The 26089-nt window shown below is 43.5% G+C and overlaps 2 protein-coding genes across 3 annotated transcripts in view; one reads left to right on the forward strand and one right to left on the reverse strand.

Annotated features, from left to right (window-relative positions):
- Positions 1 to 12823: 12823 nt before the first annotated feature.
- On the reverse strand, positions 12824 to 18039 carry LOC311364287 (sterile alpha motif domain-containing protein 12-like; the record flags this gene model as incomplete). Its single annotated transcript, XM_084484276.1, has 3 exons — positions 12824 to 12873; positions 17378 to 17515; positions 17919 to 18039. The coding sequence occupies 3 exons, from the start codon at positions 18037 to 18039 to the stop codon at positions 12824 to 12826; spliced, it is 309 nt and encodes a 102-aa protein (XP_084340402.1).
- A 3453-nt stretch (positions 18040 to 21492) lies between these two features.
- The window catches only part of scara5 (scavenger receptor class A, member 5 (putative)), a 56636-nt gene continuing 52039 nt past the window's right edge, over positions 21493 to 26089 (forward strand). Inside the window, exons 1-2 of one of the 2 annotated variants that reach the window (XM_084483937.1) lie at positions 21493 to 21699; positions 23469 to 23594. In XM_084483937.1, the coding sequence (XP_084340063.1) occupies positions 23480 to 23594 (115 nt within the window). In that variant the 5' untranslated portion in view covers positions 21493 to 21699; positions 23469 to 23479. The remainder of the gene's footprint in view (positions 21700 to 23468; positions 23595 to 26089) is intronic. The other variant, XM_084483938.1, reaches the window with a different exon arrangement.

Genomic DNA, 26089 nt, shown 5'->3' on the forward strand with positions numbered 1-26089 from the left:
GTGTGCTGCGGGGGGGGACGGGGGGACGGGGGGGGGGGGGCGGGGGAGGGGGAGGGGGAGGGAGGGGAGGAGGGAGTGGGACGGGAGGGAGGAGGGGGAGGGGAAACGGACTTGGATTGGAATGGACGAGGTGGGAGAAGGGGAGGGTGGGGAGGGTGGGGAGTGGGGGAGGGGGGGGGGGTTAGTGGGGGAGTGGGGGAGGGAGGGGGGGGAGAGACGAGGAAGGGGTGCACCAGACCAATGGAGGTAGTAAATCAAAAATAGAGAACAACAAGAGAGTGTGGAGGTTGTTGAGGGGGGGGGGGGGCGGGGAGAGGGGGGGAGGGGGTGGGGGGGTTGATGGTGCAGCGAGAAGGATGGAGGGCAGGGGGAGCGGGCAGGGGGACAGACAGAGGCGACCCCAACGGAATGTGGGGGGAGGGGGGGGGGGGGGGGGCTAGGTCGCTGCTACCCACAGCTTTGCATCCTGCCACTTGAAGTCACTTGAATAAAATAAAAAAATAAAGGAAGTTTGTAACTTTTCGAGAGCATAATGCCTTTCGCATGATGAAATGTTGAGAGCATAATCTTCATTCGTTTTCAATATAAAGAGCGACTGAGGTTGGCTGTTCTACACTTCAGCATTGTCTGAAGATATGCCTGGCTCGAAGCCAAAATGCGGTTTCATTCATAAGTATCCTGAATAATGAGTTATAAACTACATTGTTTATCACAGATAGATTATAACAATGAATGGTGGGGCCAATAATGCTAGAGTCACCATGTCACACATCACATGTGTAGACCGAGCATTGCATTTACACAACGGCTACATTCACTCATAATATTTACAGTTCAGGTTATTATGATTTCGCTTGGTCCGATTTTACCTTCGGATGATTGTTATGAAGGATTTTTTTAACTGACTTTTCCTACTTTCGATTGAGTTTAAAATGAGTAAAAAAAAAAAAAAAACTAGTTAGCTGTTCGATCTAAAATAACAATCACGACAGATATCCATATGCGTGTTTAAATGTTCGTTTAAAAGGTAATAGAGGGAAAAAAGAACATGAAGCCTACCTTCTTCAAGAGAACACCTGTAGACGCTGAGAAAATGAACCAACGATGTTCTCTGCCGCCGGAGGACAGCAGATACTCTGACTCCACATACATGGTAGAACAACATTTAAGAGATTATATTCCTGCTCACAATGAACCAAAAAACAACGCGCTGTCATCATCCCCACATGTCCAGTTTACAAACTTTTTGGAGGGAAAAGTGCGCTATATATGCACTCCTTCCACCACCCCGAGCAGTGCCTCCGTTTGGCGGGGTGATCCGTCGAGTGTCAACACCGCCCCGGCACATGGGCTCAGGGTTTAGACTGAGATATGGTCCTCTTGTCAATCATTAGAACCACGCCACCACAACTATGGCGATCTCCCCCTGCAACGGATCTCTTTGTAGTTTCAGGACGTGTCTTGCGTGTGTAAGCGGGGACTCAGCAGCCTATAGTTGGTCATCCCTGCTAAATAAAACCCCCAAACTCTGCGCGGTGTCTGCGCGTCGCGATCCGGAGCACGTTGGTGGAGACCCGGCATCAGGTGACGTACCAGACCCCGTTAAAGTTAGGCAGCATTGATGTTTTGGGTGCCGTGTCCGTTAGACTGGTTTAAAAGAAATGAAAACTAATCCCGCCCGGAACGTGTTGTATTTTGGTATCAGCGGTTGAAACCGTGAGGAACGCAAATTAGGGATGAGAAGAAAACGCAGATCCGCTCCGATAAGATCCAGTGGCTCTCCGTAGTGCGGGAGGCGACTGGTGACGGTGAAGGACACAAGCAGTGGCTATAATCCGACCGGTGGGTTACCGTGGAGCGGACACGTTATCCCCAGTGTGTGTCCCCCCTAAAAGTGTGTGTTCTTGTCGGGCTCCGCCGGTCTGGGTCGGGGCTGCCGCTGCCGCACGCGGGGCGCAGGGCGCAGGTGCGCGGAGGCGGCAGCGCTCACACATCACACGGGGCGCAGAGGGGGATCATAAATAAAAGACTAAGCGATGCGAGGCGCAGAAATATGTTTTAATCAAATGTGAAAGGAAGCTAGGTAGGCCTGTGGAATATTTTTTTATTGGATGATTATTTATATTCATCAAAATCAAAGGCACGTGTCATCAGTCATTTGAGTCAGCCTAGTATGAATGTGAAATGTAATTAAATAAGCTACATCGTTTGTAATTACACGTTATGCCTCAATAACCCAATTATCCCCAATATATTTGGCTATGATTAGCCTATTGTAAAGATATTTTTTTTAATATAAAATAAATGTTTTAAAGTTCAGAACATTAGCCTATGAGATTGGCCAGTTTGCTACGTGTTCCCACTTTTGTTTTCTCTAGTAAAGGTTCGTCCTTCATTTCAAAGCGTAGATTTCCCCACATTGAAGTGAAGTTCTACTTAATTAAACCACCGACACCGAGAACAAAAATATGTTACTGGTTATGCCCTAAATGCCCTAAATGTAAATGTAAATGGTTATGATGCGTCGGAAACTCATAAGAGCTTAGGCCTACTAGAAATGAAGACAGTGAAGTTATTTATGATTCATGGACTGACTGACCTACCCGCTGGTCTGCACACAAATAAAGACGTGCCAGCACTGCCAGGACAGACGTGCTGCTGGTGCGCGTACGGTGGGAGCGCGTCGACAGATTATGCAATATACATCGCCATCTGGTGGCCGGTTTGAGTAACAGAAGCACACGTCTAATGTAAAAAATAAGATAAATGCCAATTGACATAACATGAAAGCGGAAACAATATTACTGGATCTAAAGATGTGTATTTATTTTTATCGACACCACAACAAACAAATGGTAAGTGTGAAATGCTTCAGAATAAAAAACATCTGTTAAGTTATAACTTTAATGAACTGCTTTTATTGAGCGTTGTTATTTAAAACATAAGTACACACTGAGTCTGCCTGCCTTGAACAAAATGGTTATTGTTAAATGAAGTACTGTCTAGAATATTAATGTGTTGTTGTTGTTGTTGTTGTTGTTGTTGTTGTTTAGAAAGGGGGTGGGGTTGTATTTCTGTCAGGCTTTTAAGGCTTTTATATTTATGTTTAGCTTAAGAAATTGAGAAATAAAAGAAAGGAAGGCTTTGTTTGTCCTTGCACTTTTTAATTGGCTATAGCAAAGCATGTGGTGCTGAGTGTTTCCGATCAACTTTAGGTATAAAGCTTTAAAGCATTCTAGATTTTAAGGTTAGGAAACGGTGATTATGCACAAGTTCACGATCTGGCAGAATTCAATGTATCATGGTACACCCATGGTTGCATACAAATTACAAATTGAGGGGATCTAAACTGACCCATGTAATTTTTGATCAGTTTACCAGACCATTTTAAGTATTTTTGCTAGCAAAATTTAATATATAATTGATATTGTATTGTAGTACATATACATAGAACCAAAAAGGTGAAGAAAGAAGTAAAAAAAAAAAAGGCTGTATTAATATATTGAGCTTCATAAAATATTTTTGCCTCGCAACCATCAACTACACAATCCTTCAACAGTAACACTTCCCCAGAGCCAGCCTTCCGTCCAGTATAGGCCAACCAAGCTCCACATAGGCCTCACAACCAACAGGAAGGGCCGCAAATGTGTTACAGAACATATTGGTTATTGTAATCTGGCGTGTCAACACTCTGTAGCCTATGTAAAGTGAATAGGATAGGTAGCCATTACTGTGGCTAATGTGATGCTGTGGGAACAACCATGTGATGATGGAGCAACCTGCACCGATAATGACTGCGCTGGTTGTTGGACATGCAGAAAAGTGGCACTCCTCGAGGGTACATGACAATAAAGAGAGAGAGAGAGAGAGAGAGAGAGAGAGAGAGAGAGAGAGGGAGGGGGGGGGGGAGAAGACAGAGGGAGAGGAGTGGAACAGCAGTGTGAATAGAATTAAAATACTCGCAACCTGCCTTTGAACCCTGGGAGAGCCCTAAGAAATAGTATCCTGAGCATCTGAGTGGTAATGGGGTAGGACTCAAGTAAACCATTGTTAACCGTGGCCAATTAGAATCAAGAGAAGAGGAACTGTCTGGTGTTCTGACCTATCGGAATGGGCAGAACTGTGCCCTATCACTCATCATTGTACTTGGGTAGAGCAGGACCCAGTACGAAGAAAAGGGACAATATTAGATGAGAGGACCAAACTGGAATGAATATTGGCCAACTATGAAGCCAACGAGTAAGATTGAGCTCATACGTTAGTAGATGGGAGACTTTCAGAATTAATACAACTCAATGACAGTGTTCTGTCCATTCTAACTGGCTGTGCAATTGTGCATCCAAATTAGCATAGCTCGGCTGGCTGGGTGGTACAGAAAAGTACAGGCTGGCCAGCAAGACATTTTATATATCAGTTACAAGATGTGTTTATATTGATATTGATAATATGAAATCACGATCGCTCAACATTGACTACTGATATTTCAAGTTATTTTAAGCTAAAAGCTAGTTGAAATGTTGTACATTGCAACTTCAACATACACTGTTTCACCATCAGCAGTAGACACACTCAACTAAGGCGACTTAAAATGACTTCAGATACAGGTTTTTATGGAGGGCCACAAACACCATAGCCACTATCCTATCCTGCCACTTTAGGATTGTGTCACACTCACTCTATCATCCAGAATGGAGTTTTCCCAATGCAACTCAGACCCAAGATTGGCTAAGCCTTGTCGTGAAGACAATCTAAACAATTACGTTTTTCGCACCTCACCTCACCTCAGTTCAATTGAGCGAGTGAGTCTGTGAATGCGAAAATGTTGCTGACTGCAGGTTAAAGGAACTCAGTTTAGTGCAAGTTGTCAATACTGACATATGCAATGAATAGGCCTGTTTGGTCGGCATTCCCTCGGGCCTTTTACCACATCACCGTCACATTGTTAAGGTCCTCTTACTCAACAGGTACAATCAATAGACTCGCTCCAAGGGAAGAAAAACGTCAACAGAGCGTCAATTGAATGTGAGCATATCCTTTTTCCACCTTATTTGGAAAGTCTACTTCAGGCACTTTGTCACCAAATAAATGCCTATTAGCCATAATAAGGATGTCAGTAGCCTTGTTGATGATCCATGCCGCACACAATGGGAAATAGGAAATGGAGTGATTTCGAATAGTGCTTTTTTTTTTTGTTACAGTCAAACAATAGCATTTGGCATCGGTTGCTTGATGCCAATTAAGGGTGAAGGGAGTTTCAAAAGGATGTGTTTTGAACCTGATTGCAGATTATTTTACAAAGCCTAAAGGATTAATGTTGGGCAATATTCCAAATATGATAAGGGGATTCCCCTCTTTCCATGGCTTGGCTCTTCCTGCAGACTTTGACCAGGATCAGGTTTTAATTTGGATGCGTAGAATGATGCATTGTGGGAAGAGGAATGGTCTTGAAGATGGACTGGGCAAGACCACAGGGCTGGGAGTGTTTGCCCACTTCTGCAGCTGGTCATTACAGACGACTTCAAGGACTGCCGAACTGGGTACGAAGCCCCATTGGGAAGGCTCGCAAATTATGCAACCAGCTGCATTCAATCCAAGCTCCATATTTAAGGATGCCTCTGAGCCTTCGGTTTGAGATTCCAGTCTTGGGCCAGTCGACGGTCAAGCCTGTAATTGAGGTTAATGCCAGCAGTATGGTAGAACTCTGCTGGGAGGTTCAGGCACACAATGAACTCATCCTCGCTGTCAGAGACAGACAGAGCGAGAGGGGAAACCATCTTATTGGGTTTCCCATTGTGGCAGCGAGTGATGGATCGCACACCGGTTGAGGAGGTTGCTCAGCTTCTTCTCCTGTGTGGTGGTACCTATGGTGTCACCTGACAGACCTCCAGCTATCGATATCTTTATCGATATCTTCTGATCTCTTAGATAGCAGTGGAATGTTCATTGAAGAACTGGGCTTAACTTCACTTGCCCTTTATATCCTACATTTGTCTCACTCCTCTGGGTGACATTGAGATGTGCTGACAACAAGGGAGATAAAGAAAGATATTAAAGTAAAAATATAAAATATAACAAATAGTTTGTGTAAGCCTTGGATAGTAAAGACTAGGTGTGGATGCTGAGTATTATCAGATTGCATCCATTCATCTTTGGTTCCTCCTAATAGTAATTCTCGATCTCTTCATGTGAGCTGTGGACATCTGTTCACGGTCCCCGGAGCAAGAAGAAAAAGAGGATGAGAAGGAGGACAAGATAACCGAAACTCAGAACCCTCCCTCTCTCTTGTCCCTATCAACACGGCCTTTATCAGGGTTCAGATCTCCATCTTGAGATGAAGGCAAGGCAAGGCAAGGCAAATTTATATAGCACTTTTCATACACAAGGCAGACTCAAAGTGTTCTATCTAAGTCTAACTATATTCAAACTCTATGCCTAAAATTAAACCTGTTCAAGTTTACGGCTGAACTTGAGCCTTTGTAACATAATGTATATTATTAATATTAATTAATATTAGTAATATATTAGGTTGGTATAGGGTTAGGGTCAGGTCTCCATGTCTTAATAGTTAACACTATCATCAGAAGTATCCACTCTCAACAGGAAATCGTTTTTGGATGTTGTAATGTAAACAAAAGCTGGGCGTAGGAGTTTATAATGGACAAAGTACACACTAATTACATTTAGATTGACCAACAGTGGTGGATGGACAGTTAATGGGTCCACATTGTAGGTTTAATATAACTTATCTTGACCAAATCTGACATTGGTTCAGATCAATATGTTGTGAAGAGTTGTGAACAGTGACGAGAGAATGGGGTTTGAGTTTGTAGCAGGCAAAGTTTGAAATTGTTTGCTCTTTAGCAATTGGTTATATTTTCTCAAATAATACATTTTGTTTCACTTTTGAAATCTTCTCTTGGTATGCTCTGTGGGAGAGTCATCTAAATGCTAACGATGTAGACTGAGTCCAATCTTAGGCTGGTAGCATGTAATGCTGAGGTTTACACACACACACACACAAACATAAACACACACACACACACACCCAGTGGATTTGCAAGTAGAAAAATCAATAACCTTGTTCTGCTGTGCTTGTGTACCATTGCATAAAAAGTTGCAGCCTAAAAGCTTATTTAAAACAACTAATGTAAAACCTATGCATTCACAATCAAGCACAAACACACACCGAAGGCAGCCAGCTGGTATGCATTGTGCATATACACAAACAGCATAACACACATTTTCAAAACATCTAGCGCTATTCAAACTACAATACTGGGTCAACTTCCCCATTATTACAATTACAGGAAAATATAACAATTAATAATTAAAAGTCTTGACAACTGGATTCCTTGTTACTCATTTGAGACAGGAACCAAGAAAACTAAAAAGTATACACATCTGATTTGACAGTCCTCTCCCATTTCCCTCCCATTTCCTGAATATCAATTAACCTGACCTGGCATCCCAAAATAAATCTCTCCTTCCAAGCATAATTTAGATACAATTTTGATAAGACTGCATACCAGCAAGACTATGAATGATCTTGGTAACATTTTAGAATAAAAGCAAGTTTGAAGGGCTAATAAAAAAATCTTAAATTGTGAATGCATACTGGATTGAAATGTATAAAGTAATCTTCATACATGAAAACGCATTAGTAAGCCATTAATTAGTTCTACATTATTCAGATAATGAGGAAACAGTTCATAAGGTAATTTATTAAGCATAAATTGAGGATTTACAGACTATACAACTTTATTATTATTTTTAAACACTAAACGATGCTGCAATTCATCATTATTTCAGGTAGTTATAAACCATATAGTTAACTGTGTTGAAGTGCTTTTTATCCAGAAAAAATGCAGCTCCTCCGTATCCTTGTATTTGTTTCCAGGCCAGCCTTTGCCTCTTGAATATGACGATAACGTAGCCAGCAATGGGTCGAAGCAGTCAATGTGGCATCTATGTATTTGTCTTGTGAATCAGAATGTACCTTGGGATTTTTGGTTTCACGATACTTCGCCATATTGAGAGGACTCAAGAGATGTAGTACTGTAGGATCCTAAAATGATGGCTGATGACAACTTTATTTTTCCATGTCTTGCACAAGAAACGCTGTGGCATTATTAAACACATCAATGTCCCCCCATAATGACAAATAATTTCAAAATTTATTACTAAACAATGACAGCTTCCAAAATGGAGGCTGTCATTGTGAGGAGACTTGGTGATGTGATGTGAGTTGTAAAGGATTAGGTCTTTACAATTTCAGGCTCTACTCAACATATCCTACTGCAGTGCAGCAGTAAGCCACAGACCATCACCAGGCTTAGCACTGCCATCTGTACATAGCTGAGGCCGGGGGACTTTAGAATCCAGGCATGGATTTCCTGGTAACAAACTTTGTAATGAAGGACACTCATCCAGGATGCTGACTAACACTGAGTTGCACTCGCACTCACCGCCTTTGTCATTTTGTTTGGTTCATAACTATTCTTCCATCCCTCAACCCTCCTCTCTCTCTCTCTCATCTCTCTCATCTCTCTCACTCTCGCTCTAATGTAGTCCCATACATGCAGTGTAGTTCACCTATTTGCGGTGGGTGAAAACTACTCATAAGTAACCATAAGGACCCACCCCCACCCTATTCTTGCCTGCCTATCAATTTATACTCTTATATACTCATTTATACTCTATTCAGTGGGGTTGTTTACCAATTTGCAGTATAGGTTCAAAAGCTACTTCAGTGTCAGTTACCCATGAATATCCTGGCCCTGCATTGCCCTTCTCTTTTTCGCCACACAACACCTTGACTTTAGCCTAACCCCCTGAGGTGTGACCTTCTCTCTCCGTGGCTGGTGGAAGAATGTCAGACAATGGCTACGATTCTGTGACAGCTGAATTTACCAAGTGGCCGTTGCTATGGAGACACTGCACCACAAAAAGGAATGACACATTTCCAGATTTGATCAAAAGTCCAATATGGACGTGAGTGTGTGAGTGTGTGTGTCTGTATCTGTGTCCTTGCACATGTGCGTGTGTGTGCATGGGTGTGAGTGCGTGAGTGGGTGAGTGTGCATGCGTGTGTGTGATTGTAAGGTCTTGGGAGCTGTCATGATTCTAACTTGGCCCTGTTTGAAGCAGATTTAAACAATTCAGTCAAAATGAATGAATTGTTATTTTCCAATTTTATTGTCAGATAACAGATATAGCGTTTCCTCTACCTGCATCAGCGCATATCTGTGGCTTCCTTTCTAGATCATATAAGTTAGACACATTTGTTTTTGTCTGAGATATATTCAACAGCCAACAGACCCTGGTTGATCACGTATTGGTCACAACTATCCAGATAAGCAACATGAAGGCATATTCAGTTCCAGTTATTTCGGAACGTTCAAAGACCCATAGGCCTTCTTTCGTGATTTTGCAGTTTTCACTACTTAATAAATCATTGGTAGCAGGACAAGTCCATTACAATACAAACACACACACACACACACACACACACAAGCGCACACACACACACACACACACACACACACACACACACACACACCCACACACACACACACACAGGCTTCTCACTAACCATAGATCAAGATTTATTAACACTCACAAGTGGGGGGGGAACACATCATTCTTTGTAAAATCGTTCCTGAATTAGAATATTTAAAATGAGAGCCATATGAGCAGATCTATAAAGGAGACCCTCCCAACTACACAGAAGTATGGTCCATGCACACAAAATAACCACAGCCTCCTCCCCAACAATTAGTATTGTTTAATTAGCAAAACGAATTGCTCAGAATTTATTGTTTTGCATTGTGGTGCCCTCTTTAGTCTCAATTTAATGTCTTTGTAATTTACTATCAATGACTGCATTTGCATTCCTAACCAAGTTAGATACTTACTTTCAATGTTAATTCATTCTTTCTTCCCTCTACCCAGTGGGGAATATATATTTTAGTCTCTACAGTTTCCGCACTGATTAAACTTGCTTCCTTACTATATGTTTCTTACCCATCCCTGACACTGGCATAGTATTGAATGATATTTAACAATTATTCACGGAAGGCGAAGTGATTTCACGGAGCCTGAGATGAATAATTGTTTTAGTATATACTACACGTGAACACTCCAAAAATAAAAAAGATAACACTTTTTGCGGGATTTATTTGTTTTTATTAACGTGACGCGATGAAAACAATATCCCGTGTTTGAGATCTCAATCTCGGGATATTGCACAACATCCCGAGATAGCGAACCAATCAAATTGCGCCATCTTAGGAGGTTCACGTGTAGTATATACTAAAATTGTTTATTGAATGGTAGTATTGAACAGTATAACCTAGTATTGAACAGTATAACCTAGTATTAAATTAAATAACCTAGTATTGAATGGTATAACCTAGAATTGAATGCCATAACCTAGAATTGAATGATAAAACTAAGTATTGAATGCTATAACCTAGTATTGAATGGTATTACAGAGTATTTAATGGTAAACATTGTATTGAAATCTATAACCTAGTATTGAATGGTCAGACCTAGGTTTTAATGTTGCTGCAGAAGAGTCCAGCATGTCCATGAACAGATACTTACGGAATTTGTCTTGCTCCACTGTCCCAACTGTTCCTGCTTTGTGAACACCCCGGAGTGCAGTACCACTGTCTGTAGGCACCGGCCCCCCAGCCTTTACTACAACCTTAAATTCCAATGCCTGTTAAGGTACTCCATGGGAATTTTCATGAAGCACCTTCTGTCCCACATGCCATAGGTACAGAGTTAATGGCACCATGGACGGGAGCAATATTAGCACACACAAGCGTTGGAGATTAATACTTAATAGGCCTCCATTAAATATTGATCTCACTTATTACCATAGTTGTAATATTAGCATAGACATTTTATTGAGTTGGATCAATCACAAGGGGTTCATTTGCATGTATGGAGGACTGATGTAGCGTGATAATAACCAGGAAAAGCATGGAGGTGTAATTGTAAGGGCAATCTCATGACGTTAATTATGGGCCCTGACACGCCCATTCAGAGCCATAATTAGCCTAACTAGGTGCACCTGTTTTTGCTCCAACAATAAGCCTATGTGGCTGTCAGCAGAGCTCCCTGTGAGTTTGCTGTCAGCAAACTCATACAATTCTCATACAATATTTAGGGGTGTTTTATAATATATGTAAATTTGAAAAGAGAAAACTATAAGACCATCATTTACAGTGAACTTGCCATCTTCTGGAAAGCCAAAGATGTGTGTTTTAGCATCAAGACACAGGTTTTTGGGTTGCAGTGAGGTCTCAAGATGTTTATGGGAACTGTTCAATTCAGGGGACTTAGCGTGTGATTCTATAAATTTAGCCTTGTGATTCTATAAATCTTGCACTCTCAAGTTTATGGTCTATATTGACATTTGCTGCATCTAAATGTTCATGGATTGCTTTCTGGTATAAATCAACTCAATTTTAGAGTTATTAAATTCATTTATTTATTATGGGAACTGTGGAGTCCAGTTAAATTGAAGCAGCCATCTTGAGGTGTTTTAATTAACACTACGATACTCTCCGTCATTATGACAACTTTAATCTTCCAAGTCAGCCTGATAAACCAGCATGGACACACACATATTCACACAAAAAAAGATTTAGCAAACATAGATGTAAATAACTCAAGCCATGTTTGATTTACAGCACCTGCTGTGTTGCCAGCCAAGCCACTACATAGCTTTCCAGCCAACAGAAATCATAGGACTTTATATTTATACATTTTAACCAAGAGGTTCTAATTTTAATAAATTTTCCCTAGCAAAGTAGGGACCCATGCATTACAGTAAGACATAATAATATAATCCTGTTAAGGAAATCACATTAATTCCTTAACAGGATTCAAAACTGGATGAATACTTACATAAAATACTACCCTCCGATTTTAAACCTCAAATCCTTTTCATAGAATGGGATCGAGCTGTAGTTAAGGTTTTTCCCCAAGGTGTTGAAACAGATAACAGCACTCTCTTCTGGCCTGGGAGACAGGCAGGAGCAATATCCCAGCATGCTTTGGGCTCGGGCGATCGAGGATTGAGAGTATCCCTCAACTTGTGAGGCAAAACTGGAATCCGATGCAGAGATAACACGATGTAGTGCAGGATGAGTCAGGTCGAGGCAGGGACCAAACTTTTTGTCACCTTTGCATTGTTATAGCCACCTTGCCGTCTTGGGCGTTCAGGCGAATAGATGCACAGAAGGTGAGAATGTGGGTGAGGTTGTGTTACTGGAACATATGGGTGATATTAATAACCTGTCTCTGGTTCTCCCTTTGGGCGGCAGACAATGCATGCTGGATGCTGTTTCACGCCTTGGAAGCACTGCACTGCTCGGTACAATCCTGTCTCTTTCTGTGTACCTGGCAATAAAAGAGTTAAACCTGAAGGTGCCATTGAATTGCCTCTTGTCCAGAGTTTGAGTTGTATCTCGTACTTTTTGGCCCCACCTTTATGATTGTTTTTGGGGGTTCAGAGCTACTTCTGAAAGCCCTCTTGTTTGGTTTGGTTCTTGGTTTGTTATTTTTGTTGACATATTAAATCACAGAACCAACTCCTTTCTCTCTTTTTTTCCACTTCTCTGCATGTGGGTACTACTGCCAGTCCCTTTACAGCCTGTACACGTGGCTGGTTTTGCATGTTTTGTCACTTCTGCATCTGATGGATAAAATACATTTCTCCGTTTGCTCCCACTCCCACACAGTGGCTCTGGTCCAGAGACACTCTGCCAAAGTGCCCTCACGGAGCCCCTACGATGGAGTAAAATGGCCCTCACGGTGCCCCTACAATGGAGTAAATGGGTTTAGGGCCCTCTGGGGTCCCTGCGACAGAGAAAAGGTTACAAAGTGCGCTATAGAGTGCCCCTATGCGAGAGGAAACAGCGAGAAGAGCCCACTAGGCTGACCCTATGACGGAGGGAATAAAGGATGCCCCTCTGGTAAAGTCCACTCTCACAGAGTTACCTCCCCGCTGCTCCTTTGGTGCACAAAACTAAAGACCTCGACACACGGCAGACCTACCTCCCAGCTCTGTATCAATCAGTTTTAGATCAGCGTGTGTGTGTGTGTGTGTGTGTGTGTGTTTGTCGGAGCGAGCTGGGGCCTCAAGCTAAAAACTCATTATCCCATCCTCAGGTAATAAAAACACACAGTGTTTTTCTGTTGACGTCGCCACATATGCATAATCCAAATGGCTTTGTGCACATCCAGATGGCCGGAGTGCAGCTGCGGACCACTGCCGACTCTGCACACACAGAAACTCTCTCTCTCACGCACACACACACACACACACACACACACATACACACACACACACACACATACAATCACTCTCTCACTCACACACAAACAAACACAGCAAAGCCTTTTCCTTGAGGCATGCCAAGGCCAGAGAACAGGTGCACGCTAATAAACAGCACCGTTTGACTTTACTGTCTCATTTTATAGCACTCGCAATCAATAAATCTGTCCTTCCCCTGAAGATATAAGCTTTTGCCCCCCCTTTTTAACCTATCAACTACATAAAGGTGTCTTTGACATTGTTTCTTCAGCAGGGATCTTTCACACACGCACCACACATGAAGTCAACGCTTCCCCTTTCGTTTCTCTTTGTCTCATCTCCTGACATCTTGTTCTTTTCCTTGTTCTTTTCATCAGTTTGATGAAATACTCACACATGGGACACTTTGCAGTGTTATGGCACGAGAGAGGGAGACTAAATTAGAGAGAGAGAGAGAGACTTGGGGTATGAACAGCACGCCATCAAGCTCAGTAAAACAAAGATGCACTGTAACCACAGCAACAACAACAACATCAACAAGCGGAACGATTCACTGTAATGAAAAAATGGATCAACAATGGAGAATTGTTTGCGCAATATTGGAGCTCTTTGGCGTTCTGTTCCGAAGCTGCTGCTTGAACAAGGATGAATCCATCTCTGCAGCTCGCCTGCTGCCACTAACTCATTTCTCTGTCAGGAGAAAAAAAAACTGAAGACAAGAAAATCAATGGATCTTTTTCTCGCCTGGCTGCTGTGGCGCTGGAATTAATCTTTCCTCCCACCAGAGAGAGAGAGAGAGAGAGAGAGAGAGAGAGAGAGAGAGAGAGAGAGAGAGAGAGAATAGTTGTTGATGGTGTGGAGTGGGGTGCGCAGAGACTTTGGGGTGGGGGGGGGAGAGGAGCATCTGGGATGTGGTCTGAAGGTTGGTAATGGGATTAGAAAAATGATGGTGAGAAATGGATGGAAGAGGAGCGGGGAGAACCAGGTCTTGTCTCTGGGAATAATGTAACGACTTTGTTTGTGTCAACACAGGATTTTCTCATACCACTCATACCCACGAGGACAAACAAGACAACGAATGGTCTCGTTGTCATTGTTGTCACACTGCTCCGCTGTATTCTTCATATTTTATCGAGTATAGTTCAAGGCCGCGGATCGTTTAACGGCGTGTGGTGTGCCCGTACGTTTCATAAAATACAATGCTCATTTTTGCAATGAGATTTTACACAGGCCTTCTGTTTTTCATCTGAAAATTGCACGTGACACATCGCTACCTCTGTTGATGTTTTCTCTGTGGCTATTTCGTGTCAACCATCTTGCTGTTATTTCTTCAAGCTTATTATTATCAAATTTAGCTGGTTTCTGTGCAGAGAAATAACATAAAAAAAACATGAAGCCCCCATCGACTTAAACGAAATTGAGTAGCCCTCTTTTTATATACCCATAGCCTTATAGTTCAATTTTGAATAGCATTACTGTTAGGAGCTGTATAGGTAAGACATGAGATAATAGAGTGTAATTTGATAGAAATGTCATTGCATTATATTTATTTAGTTGACGCTTTTGTCCAAAGCGACTTACAATAAGTGCATTCAACAATGTCGATAAATACAATTAACCAAATAAGCAAATTGCCTTAAGTGCTACATTATAGCAAGAAGAATTAACGCACGATCTGGAACTGGACCTGAATCATCGCAGCGGCAGAGTACGTTATGCCAGGAGATGAAAGCTGGCAAAGCACAGGCACATCCAAACCCTTCTACATGGACGATATTTCACCTGGAGAGACTAAATTAATGATAACGCTGCGCTTCTTGGCAACTTTGCGAGAAACAAATGATGAACGAGGTGAGATCTATTTGCGTTACATTGTAATAATAATCAGTGCCGCCGCTCCCCATACGCAGAGTACGCAGAGTATGCAGAGCGCGTAGGGCCCCAAGTACCTGGGGGGCGGGCCCAAAATGAAGGTTGATCATTTTTACATTACAATTTTCAACATATATAAATGAATTACGAACCGTTGTTATTTCTCAATTGCGAATTACACTCCCCCGCCATCAACCAGTGGATGTACAACCCCCCCGCGCCAACAACAAGCACTTTTGTTCTGCCACAAACAAGTCAACGCATTGTCGGTGTCGTGATCGACAGGTTGAAACAGCGGGATAGATACGTCGATACGGAGGATGTTTACACGCTCTGCAATTAACCAGTTCACACAACGTTTGCTACTGCAACGTCGTCAAACCATCGCGCCTCACTGTTAATCTCATCTGAAGCGGGCTCCAAGTGTTGCTTAGTAGGCCACACGTGTTCTTTTTTAAGAACTGCACATGGAGAAAATTCGACATTGGATGACTCAAGCAGCAAATGTGATTCCATTAAACATGCTTGGACACATTCTCACACACCCACACGCACAACTTTCTATGAACATGTTTTGTCCTGCTTCTGAACACACTGGAAGTCCTTGTGTATAAATGTGTGCCCCTGCCAGTGCATTCCAGGGCAGAAAACCAAAAGGAGGAAGCAAAGGGTCTATCATAGAAGAACAGGAATTTATACTGCTAATAAGAACATTTTCTTGCTCAATACAACTCTTTGGTCAAATAAAAGTCTTTAGATATTATTCAATAAATATGTACTGGAATATCAATCATTAATCCTTGTTTAAGATTATAATCCCCCTCTTTGAGCATGCATGTCTGCTAGTGTTGTATGTTTATGCGTACACACCTGTGCATATACACACCCCAGCATGTATGGGTGTGTCGGTCACATTGTCTGATATACAAGACCATATCATTGGAACATTTGGAAATAAAACAAAGAAAACATTTTTGATCATTTTATTGTCCAAACCAATCATTAGTTTAGATGTTTTTATTCAGGCAGTGAAAGACTGACACAATGAACGATGGATTAAAATGACACCACACAATGGTGGACGATGGCAGTGTAGAGAGTTAAGGAGCTCCACACAGAACAACAATGCTGCAAGTCCCAAAGTATTTTGTATCAGATATTTTGACACCGATCCCGATGGTTAAATAAACACATATCATATGCATATCGTATCCGTTCGTTCTCATTATGCAGAGCGCTGTTTTGGTTTGAATATTAGTCTAGGATGGTCTGACCTCGACATCCACTCCAACCTCTTCTTGAACGTCACTTCAGCTCACTTCGTTATTCTAGAGGCCAGATGTATGGTGGTTGTGATGGACAAAAAGGCCAAACAAGTCAATTTGCGACTGGTCATGATTAGTGGGAGGCGGGCAGGGTGGCAGACAAGCTGTGGGAAATGATGTTCTCCTCGGCTGAAATGGCTGCCAGCCAGTGCACTCCACTGAGAGAGAGAAACCAGTAGCAGACATGGAGAGAGAGAGAGAGAGAGAGAGAGAGAGAGAGAGAGAGAGAGAGAGAGAGAGAGAGAGAGAGAGAGAGAGAGAGAGAGAGAGAGATGGAGAAGACACAACCCCGACCAAAACAACGTTGTCTGGTCTCTCTAGAACAGGACACGATTTCACACAGGAAATGGGCGAATTGTCTTTCTGCTGCTCACTCATGTGCCTGCGATCTGGCTGACCCGCTCAATCAGTCCCTCGCTCCCTTCTTGTCAGTCTCTCTAGTGCACTCTTCCTCCTCTGGGATCGGATTTGGAAGGCAAATGATGTCTGGCATGGGCTGAAATGTTTGGGCTGTGGGTCTTCATTCATGAAGAAAAGCATTCTGGGGTAAGAGCAAATCGGGGGGACATAATTAACTGGAGTTAACATGAGGACTGATATATATATATATATATATATACATACATACACACCACACTTTTTCTTGTGGACTACAAAATTCCCATTTGATACTATATTTATATATATATCTTTTTTCTTAACAACATAAATCTCAGTGTGGATTTAGCCATACAGCAGGTAGGTAAGCAGGGGCTTCAAACATTCAGTGTTCCATTGAGCTCTGGCTTAGTCACAAATCCAGGTGCTTGAATCAAAGTTACCAGACGATCATCTCTCCCGTTATTCTCACCCGAGAAGATGTCGTTGAGATTGTCCAGCTCCTCCTGCACCCTGAGGAGCAGGATGTCCTGCAGGATCTCCTGCTGGGCCGGGGCCTCCACCCCCAGGTGGTGTAGGTGGTGCCCCCTCATCCTCAGCAGCGCTCGGCCTGGGAGGACAGGAACACAACATTATATTATTTGATATAGTTGATTACAGAGTCAACCCTTACCTTGCTGACCCTGTGATGTGGTATACTGTGCATTTGGTTATAAAACAGTGTGAGGCCTTTGAATCTAATCTAAATGAATTAATAGATAAGCAATGCAGAAAAAAACAGTTTGTATTAAACATAGAAGACTTACTTGCAGACATTTACTTTTACTTTGAATTGTCAATTTGTATGGCTGGGGAGCAAAGGCTAGCTTCATTGCTAGTTGCTAAAGCCTAATTATCCGGGTGGAACTCACAAATCCGTCAGAATTGGCCAGTGGACCGATTCTTTGATGGATAATTGGACGCACTCCCTAACCTCTCAGAGAGAGAGAGAAAAGGACATTGGCTCCTCCTACCTGACACTGCGTGTTGCAGAAAGGCCGTCTGCAGCGTTCTCTGCTGACCCGGGAACTGCTGCTCCACCCACTCCAACACCTCCTGCACCGACCAGTCAGACACACGCTTCGACGATTCCATCCGCCCTGCTGCCGGGATCTCACCCCCAGCTTGCTGCCGCCTGCGTCCGGACAACAGAGAGTCAACCAGAGACGCCATCAGGAAAACCCATCCTCGCTGACCCCGTCTGTAATTAAATGCTGTTTCAGGTGTTTCTTCATTCTGGGGCAGGGCTGTCGGCTGCTGTTAGCCCCCCTGTAAATGTTTCTTCAATTCTGTTTCAATTACAGGGGTGTCGCATCAACTTATGCTTATTCAGCATCCCCATCAGACGATATTATGCCCTGCAATAGCATGTGTTTCACCTATAGAGGGAGACATCTATCGCGAAAAGTGGGGTTGGGATAACCACAACTCTATGGTGATGTAGGGTGGGGTGGGGTGATGTGGGGATTATATGCATACTCTGAATTCTCACCACAAATTCCACTGATGACATCTGGTGATCGTGATGGTAATGTGAAGATGATCGTCTCACACTCATGAATACATTTGTGAACCACTGATCTTCTAAGCTACTAATCTATCTCCATGTTGTTTACGATAAGAATGAACCACAATAAGTAGCAGGAAAGGCAAAGCGTGGAGACATTCACAGTCATATTATCCAAATAGTAGTCATTTGACATCCAAATCAAATGAACCCTCAGGGTTATTTATTGGCGTGGGTCTGTACCCGTTCTGCTATGCAGAGTCACAAGCAACGACACCAACTGGCACTGCAACAACAGCTATTTGACACAGAACTTTAATTTAAATCGACCCAAGATGCACTCTACAGCAAATATTTTCTCCACTGTTGAGTGACCCCATAAAAAACGTGGTGGCTCAAATCAAATTGCATGCCTCCTACGTTTTAGCCCTGAGCTAATTTACTTGGAAATATGTCTGGAGATATTGTGGAAGGCAGAGATTTTGACTTTGTCTTCAAAAGACCAGAATATAGAGTTCCCAACTTGGAGGGAACACATATAAACTATGGGCCAGAGGGTTTAAAAAAGGATGACGTTTAGTCTCACCAGCCAGACCTGGGAGTAAAAGCGTGACAGTTCTAGCCTGTTGTGTATAGCCTCCATAGACTGTCTAAAATGTTTTTTTTTGCCATTTTCTTCAGATTCCTCAAATCTTGGAAAAAGTTCCAGTAATGAGAGGGGGGAAGGGAGAAGGGAGGAAGGGAGTATTTGTGTGCTTCAAAGATGACATTAACAAATTATAAATAAAAACCATCATTTTCTCACAGCCATAAACCTCAGGGGTTACACTGCCCAAGGGAAGACTAAAAACAATGTCTCAACAGTTAACGTGACCTTTTCAGTGGCCTGAATCTTGTTATTGCTGCTATAAATATAGAAAGGTAATTTCCTGTGTTAATTAAAGAAGGACTATGATTGGCCAGGGCAGTTTAACAAGGTCCCATCGGCTGGATTGGCACACACACACACACACACACACACACAAAATGGAGACCTTTACAGCACGACTTGACAAGCATCAACTGGAGGGGGATGTTTTCATTCAGATTCTGTCGAATTGAGAGCTGAATAGTGAGTGAAAAACATCCTTCCGTTTTTATAACCTCCGCGTATTTTATAATTATTTTGAGTGTTAAGTGTTTTCAACAGTAGGCCTACCCCCCAGGAGAGTGAGAATGACTAAACCGTGTGTCCCTGGTATGTCGTTTCCACGAAGCAACACCCAATTGGCAGGACTTGTTTCCGACAATTAAAGTAAGTGTACCTCTCTTTGCCTCAGAGGAAGAGCGGAAGTGGTTTGTGCAGGAGGAGAGGCATTTGGAAAGATCTCACCATAACACAATAGCACCTGAGGCAGAATCTGACGGATATTAACATTTCAAATATCACTTCAACAACAATAACGGAACAAATATGAGCTTTTTTTATTGGTCTCATTTTGCTTTGCCTCAAACAACAATAGATTATGAAACACAGCAACAAGGCACTGGCAACGAGCTATGAGGCCTGGCCAAAACCATCACAGATCAGACTAAATAAATCTGTTCAATTCCGACACCTTGTGGCGATAATTAATAATAATTTACATTCGACTAAAATATAACTTAAATATAACTTAAAAAGTAGTCCTCTTTAGAACTACGGCGAATAACGTTAGCTCAGCTGTAGCTAATTAGTTTCTATGGCAACCACACAAGGCTGTATCTGATCACTAGTTTACTAACGTAGTTGCTACATTGTATCTCGCTTGCGAAACATGTATCGACTGACCCTCCGATAGATTTCCGACACATTTTAGAAACTTTTTTAAACAAGGTTTATTTTCACAATGGACCTCATGTTTAACATTTCTGTGATAGAAATAAAATACAAGCGGCGTATTGATCTACTATTTGATGACGCTGTGCTCAGTCAGCAGCAAGCCGGGTTAATGCCCTCCTCCCAGCCAATCACAGGGTTGCCAACTCTCACGCATTTGACGTGACACTCACGCTTTCAGCATCAATCTCACGCTGTCACGCACACGTAACCAAATATCACGCCAAAAAAAAAAAAAAACTACCGTGAATTTTCTGTTGATGACTTGACTAGACTAGACCACAGCGTATTGTTTTTAATGAAAGGGGAGGAGATTAAGACATCCCCTTACAACGTTCTCACAGCAGTATTCTCACATCCCCCCCCCCCCCCCCCCCCCACCCCCCTCAACAATTCAATTCGGTCAGATTTTACAGTCTCACTCCAGCCAAAAACCCAAAGTTGCAATGAAGAAAATGAACGAAGTAGAATAAACAATAAACAAATATGTTTGTACGGTTGAAGTCCAGAAGAACCTACCTCACGTTTGAGACCTTTTTTCCTGACCAAAAAAGATAACAGCCTACTAACGTCTGCCGGGCGGGTTCCCTCTGGTCTGTACCTGCCAAACCCTCCCAGGAGAACCCATAAGCTCCGCCCCCCAGTCACGGTGCGTCCTGCAGTCCGTCAGTCAACAGCGAACGCACCTTCTTCAGAATCCTAGTCTTAAGGCCTACGCTGTGCGTGTGTGTGTGTGTGTGTGTGTGTGTGTGTGTGTGTGTGTGTGTGTGTGTGTGTGTGTGTGTGTGTGTGTGTGTGTGTGTGTGTGTGTGTGTGTGTGTGTGTGTGTGATAAACGATTACAGCAGCCTTACAGCAACCCTTTTTTTGTATTATTATTAACTTCTTTTTTTTTTTTTACTTTGAATTGTACTTTTCCCAAGTAGGCCTATACTGCACTGACACCATATGTCCAGCAGAGGGAGCCTGTGTCTCCCAGTAGGAAAGTGCATAGCTTCCTTCTACTTATGCTCGATTTAGCGACCGTCCAAACACACACAGAGCAGATAAACGTGTACGCTGGATTTCGGAGATGTGGTCGTCACATGGTGGCATGAGCTAAACCCAAACGAGTGAGCCATATTCCTGCACTTAAAGCTTTGACTCTCGCTGCACATGAATCAGTAGTGAGGGTGTGAGTGAGGCTTCGCACCGTGCACAGTGCTCAGCTCTGCAAAGTCTCTCTGCCTTTTTGCTTCCCCCTCGAGGAAAGTTGAAATAAACTTTGATGACACTTTGACATTAACAGCTGACGGAGTGCGAGGAGTCGTTTTGGAGGCGAATGCGCAACTTTCTGGAGGAAATAATGAAAAAGTCGCACCTGTGATCATATCCAGGTGACAGCTGACAAGGTGAGGGATGGCGAGCTTTTAATAGCCACACGCATCTGTGCTGGAAAACCCTGACATTTCATTTTTATTGTTGAATTTTAACATTGGCTATTATGTGAATCTAATAAAAAAAACATCTAGCTTTGCTATAATTGTCCTGCTATACTTGTATGTCTTATTTTTCGTTTGAGACCTAATTACTGTTTTCTAAATCTGTTACGCGTATTATTTCAATTAGACCTGAAGGCCATATATGAAGCCAGTTAGTAGGTTTTCTACGTCACACGGGCACACAAATGCCCTTTCAATGGAGAGTCTGCGGGGGAAATGTACTGCTTTATGTTTCGGCGCTCATGGATTAAGTATCGTTCCTGTTAATTAAGCGGGAAATGGGTTAATGTGTGACATGGATGAGCTGTCATGGTATGTCTCTCCTCAATGGGTGACCACACACACTCAGTGCGTTAGCAGTGGATCCTGCATAGAAACTTGCGCCGCTCGGCTGTGACAGTGGTGGAGGCGACGAAGCAAGCGGGGACATCTATTTCGGTTTTTGTAGGAGCCTCTTTCTTCCCCTATTTGTAACGAGAGGTTCCTCCTATAGATCGTGTGTCTATTCAGAGCATATAGTGTGGCACCATGTGCAACAGTGTTTCAATACAACGCAGCCGAATTGTTTACTCGCTTCACCTTAGTGGTCACATAGTAAACCAAGCTCGATATAGAGTCTACGTCACAGGATTTGCACACTTTGTTTGGGTGCTTAGTGAAGTGCAAGTATTCCTTTCTTTAGTGGCATGATGGATTTAAGACATATCGTTCACATCGTAAATCAGCCAGACTTTAATAAGTTTCACGTTTTATAGAGACAACTCACTTCTCAGGGACACACATGCACGCACCATACACTCACACACTTGCATGGACACACACACACACGCACACACACACACACACACACACACACACACACACACACACACAGCAAGGCAAACAATGAAAGAGAAAGGCAGTGTCTTTGCAGATTAAATTGGCTCTGCCCAGCTTCAAGAGTAATATGTATACACACACACACACACACACACACACACACACACACACACACACACACACACACACACACACACACACACACACACACACACACACACAATGAAGAGTGCGAATTGGCTCTGTCTAGCCTCTAGAGTGGTCTAACTGTCAACCTGTCAAGCACCTCCTCGCCTATACACACACTTACACACACTAACACACACACACACACACACCCACAGCGCGTACCTAATGAGAAAGTCCAGAGTGAGTGCCTTTTAACGACTTTGTCAAACACTGGTCAGCTCTGCCTCTGCGTCTCACACACTTTCACATGCTGCGTCTCAAACGCTACCGTGCGTTTCGGTTGTCTGCGTGACATGACAAAGTTCTCAATTTTTTTTTTTTGCATGAATTTACCTGTCGCTCTGTACTGTTTTGTGTTACTTTTGCTCAACTAACTGCAGTTCGGGAGTTGTGTGTGTGTGTCTTTGCAGATTAAAAAATCAGTTGAGAGCAACAATGCAAAAGCACGTGGGAGCATGCATCATAGGCAACACAAACGCATGCACGCGCACATACACACACACACACACACACGCACACACAAGGATACTAGCCTTTATTTCCCACCTCTGGTTTAGGTTCATGTCAACGATGAGGCTGATACTAATGTTTCATGTAAACAAACCCCCCCCCCCCCCACCACCCACCCACCCACCTTCTCCTCCCCCTGCCCCCCCCCCCCCGCCCCCCAGCAGGCGACGGGATGGAGAACAAGGCCATGTACCTGAGCACGTACGAGGAGCGGGAGAGCGGCTCCATCTACGAGGACAGCTACGAGGGACAGAACCTCTCCAAACTACACCTGTGTGAGGATGATGGTGAGGAGGAGGAGGGGGAGGAGGAGGAGGAAGGGAGGAGGAGGAGGAGATGGAGGAAATGGAGGAGGTGGAGGAGATGGAGGTGGGAGGGGAGGAGGAGGAGGTGTAGGAGATGGAGGAGGTGGAGGAGGAGGGAGGGGAGGAGGAGGGAGGGTGAGGATGAGGTGGAGGAGGTGGAGAGAAGGGGGCCTGTGTGATGATGATGGTGAGGAGGAGGGAGGGAAGGAGGGGAAGGAGGTGGAGGAGGAGGGGAAGGATGTGGAGGAGGAGGGGGAGGAGGAGGAGAAGGGAGGGGAGGGGGCCTGTGTGACGATGATGGTGAGGAGGAGGAGCGATGGGAGGGGTGAGGAGGAAGAGGAGGTAGGGTAGGGGGGCAGTAAACCCTTACCTCCATAGAAGTTTATTTTGTCTCTAAGTATGTTGATAAGTTGTGTTTGCCTTGATGTGGGGATCAATATTAGATGAGATTATGATCATACATTCCAAGCGGACCAGACCCATAAGCTCAGAGCCGTTGTCGGCAACACCAATTGTTTGAATAATTGTGCCACCCAAAATAATCTCAATTGTGTGTGTGTGTGTGTGTGTGTGTGTGTGTGTGTGTGTGTGTGTGTGTGTGTGTGTGTGTGTGTGTGTGTGTGTGTGTGTGTGTGTGTGTGTGTGTGTGTGTGTGTGTGTGTGTGTGTGTGTGTGTGTGTGCGTGCGTGCGTGCGCGCGCGTGCGTTTGTGCATGCGTGTGTATGTGTGCGTGCGCGTGTGTGTGTGTGAGGAGATGGAGGGATCAGACAGGTGCACGTAGAAAAACAAAAACGTCCACAGACGATTCTCCAGTTTCCCCCAGCCGGTGGCTCTCTGTCTTCGGTGGGAAAAGGCTTAGCAGGATACTGACGGACGAATCCTCTAGACAATCTGTAAGAGAGGTTGCCTCATCCAAGCAGCGCGCCACACATGTTTGTCCCGGTTCTTCGCTCAACAAAGGCCTACTAATCCAAGTAAGGCGTGCCAAAAAAGGGGAGACAATAACCTTTTTTTTTTTAAGAAGGCTTTCCGCCCCTCAAACATGACGACCGTAAAACAAGCTCCCCTCAATAAAACGCAGATGTTTACACCATCTTAAAGCCATATAACCTCCACTTAATCTGCTAGAGACTCAATTTAAAAGTTGAGGTAACGCCAGGAGAGACTTTCCTGGGGTGAACATTCATCCCTGTGGCTGAACTGTGGTGGCGAGGCTAGGGCGGGTTTGTCCCGAAGGCTCAAGACTAATGAATAAATATAAAAAATACATAAGCATGTATCATCGCGACTTCCCTCGAGGGCATGGTGAGGGAACTGATCCGATATGTTGAAGATATTCTGTGGATAATAATGTAGCAATGGATGGCAGCGTCTGCAAATGTCCTGATGATCAATCTAACCCGACACTTTAATTTGAATTCCTCCTCTTTCTCCCCTGTAACTAGTTGTCGCTCCAACAGCCTGTGATTCTCTTTCGGCAGAAATAAAACCACATAAAACCCGTCAGTTCGGTTTGTCGGTTGAGAGTTTGGGTACTTTGGAGTTGAGTTTGTTTGCTCGTGTTTACCATTGAGAAACACTTCCAAGTCTCTCGTAATGGGCGCGCCACCATACACCGACGCAGTCAAATGTGTTTGTGTCTGCGATGAGTGTCCCTCGCTCGATATCGGGTGTGTGTACGATGCAGTGCCAGAAATCCCTCCTCACACTTGTTTGGTGTATAAACAGTTTAGAACTAATTGGGGTCTCAATGACGTGCTCATTTTGTCAAGTACAATTTCCCTCCCCCAAAAGTCATCAACACATTATAGACGTGCATGCACAACAGAACCGTGGGATAGCATCACACACATTCAACTTCCCAGGATCTGTGTAACTCACTGATAATTATCATGTTATTATATAGTATCTATTGGTGTCTATCCTGTTCCCTATGCTGTAAGGTATGCTATGCACTGACTGGCCCTCCCTATCTGGAACCACTTGTTTCTTGGAAGGCTGGCACATAAACAGGCGTTTTCTAGTTGCCCATTTTGATGTACACTATTTTCCCTATATTATGGTTCCAAAAAGGAATTTTAGTCTGTCATTATTCTCACATTATACTTTTAGGTTGATTGGTCGAGTTAACTCAGTCACCATGTTCCATGCACATTGGCTACACTAAACGGCCTGTTCTTTGGCGCCGGTTTAAATGTGACTTCATCGTTGTTCACCAACATTATTTCATTCTTTATATTTTTGATTATGTTTTTGGAAACGGGCTGTGAACTGAGAAATAAGAATTGTTTAGTACACGCACACAGTACACCTTATGCATCTCATGTCTTTAATAGTTTGCTCCGAGGCCTGGTATGTCCTTACTCCATACATTCCATCTGCCTGACACACATGTGCTTCACATGCACACGCACGCACGCACGCACACACACACACACACACACACACACACACACACACACACACACACACACACA

This window comes from Micromesistius poutassou (assembly GCF_964030765.1).
Source record: "Micromesistius poutassou genome assembly, chromosome: 19".
NCBI classification, from domain to species: Eukaryota; Metazoa; Chordata; class Actinopteri; order Gadiformes; family Gadidae; genus Micromesistius; species Micromesistius poutassou.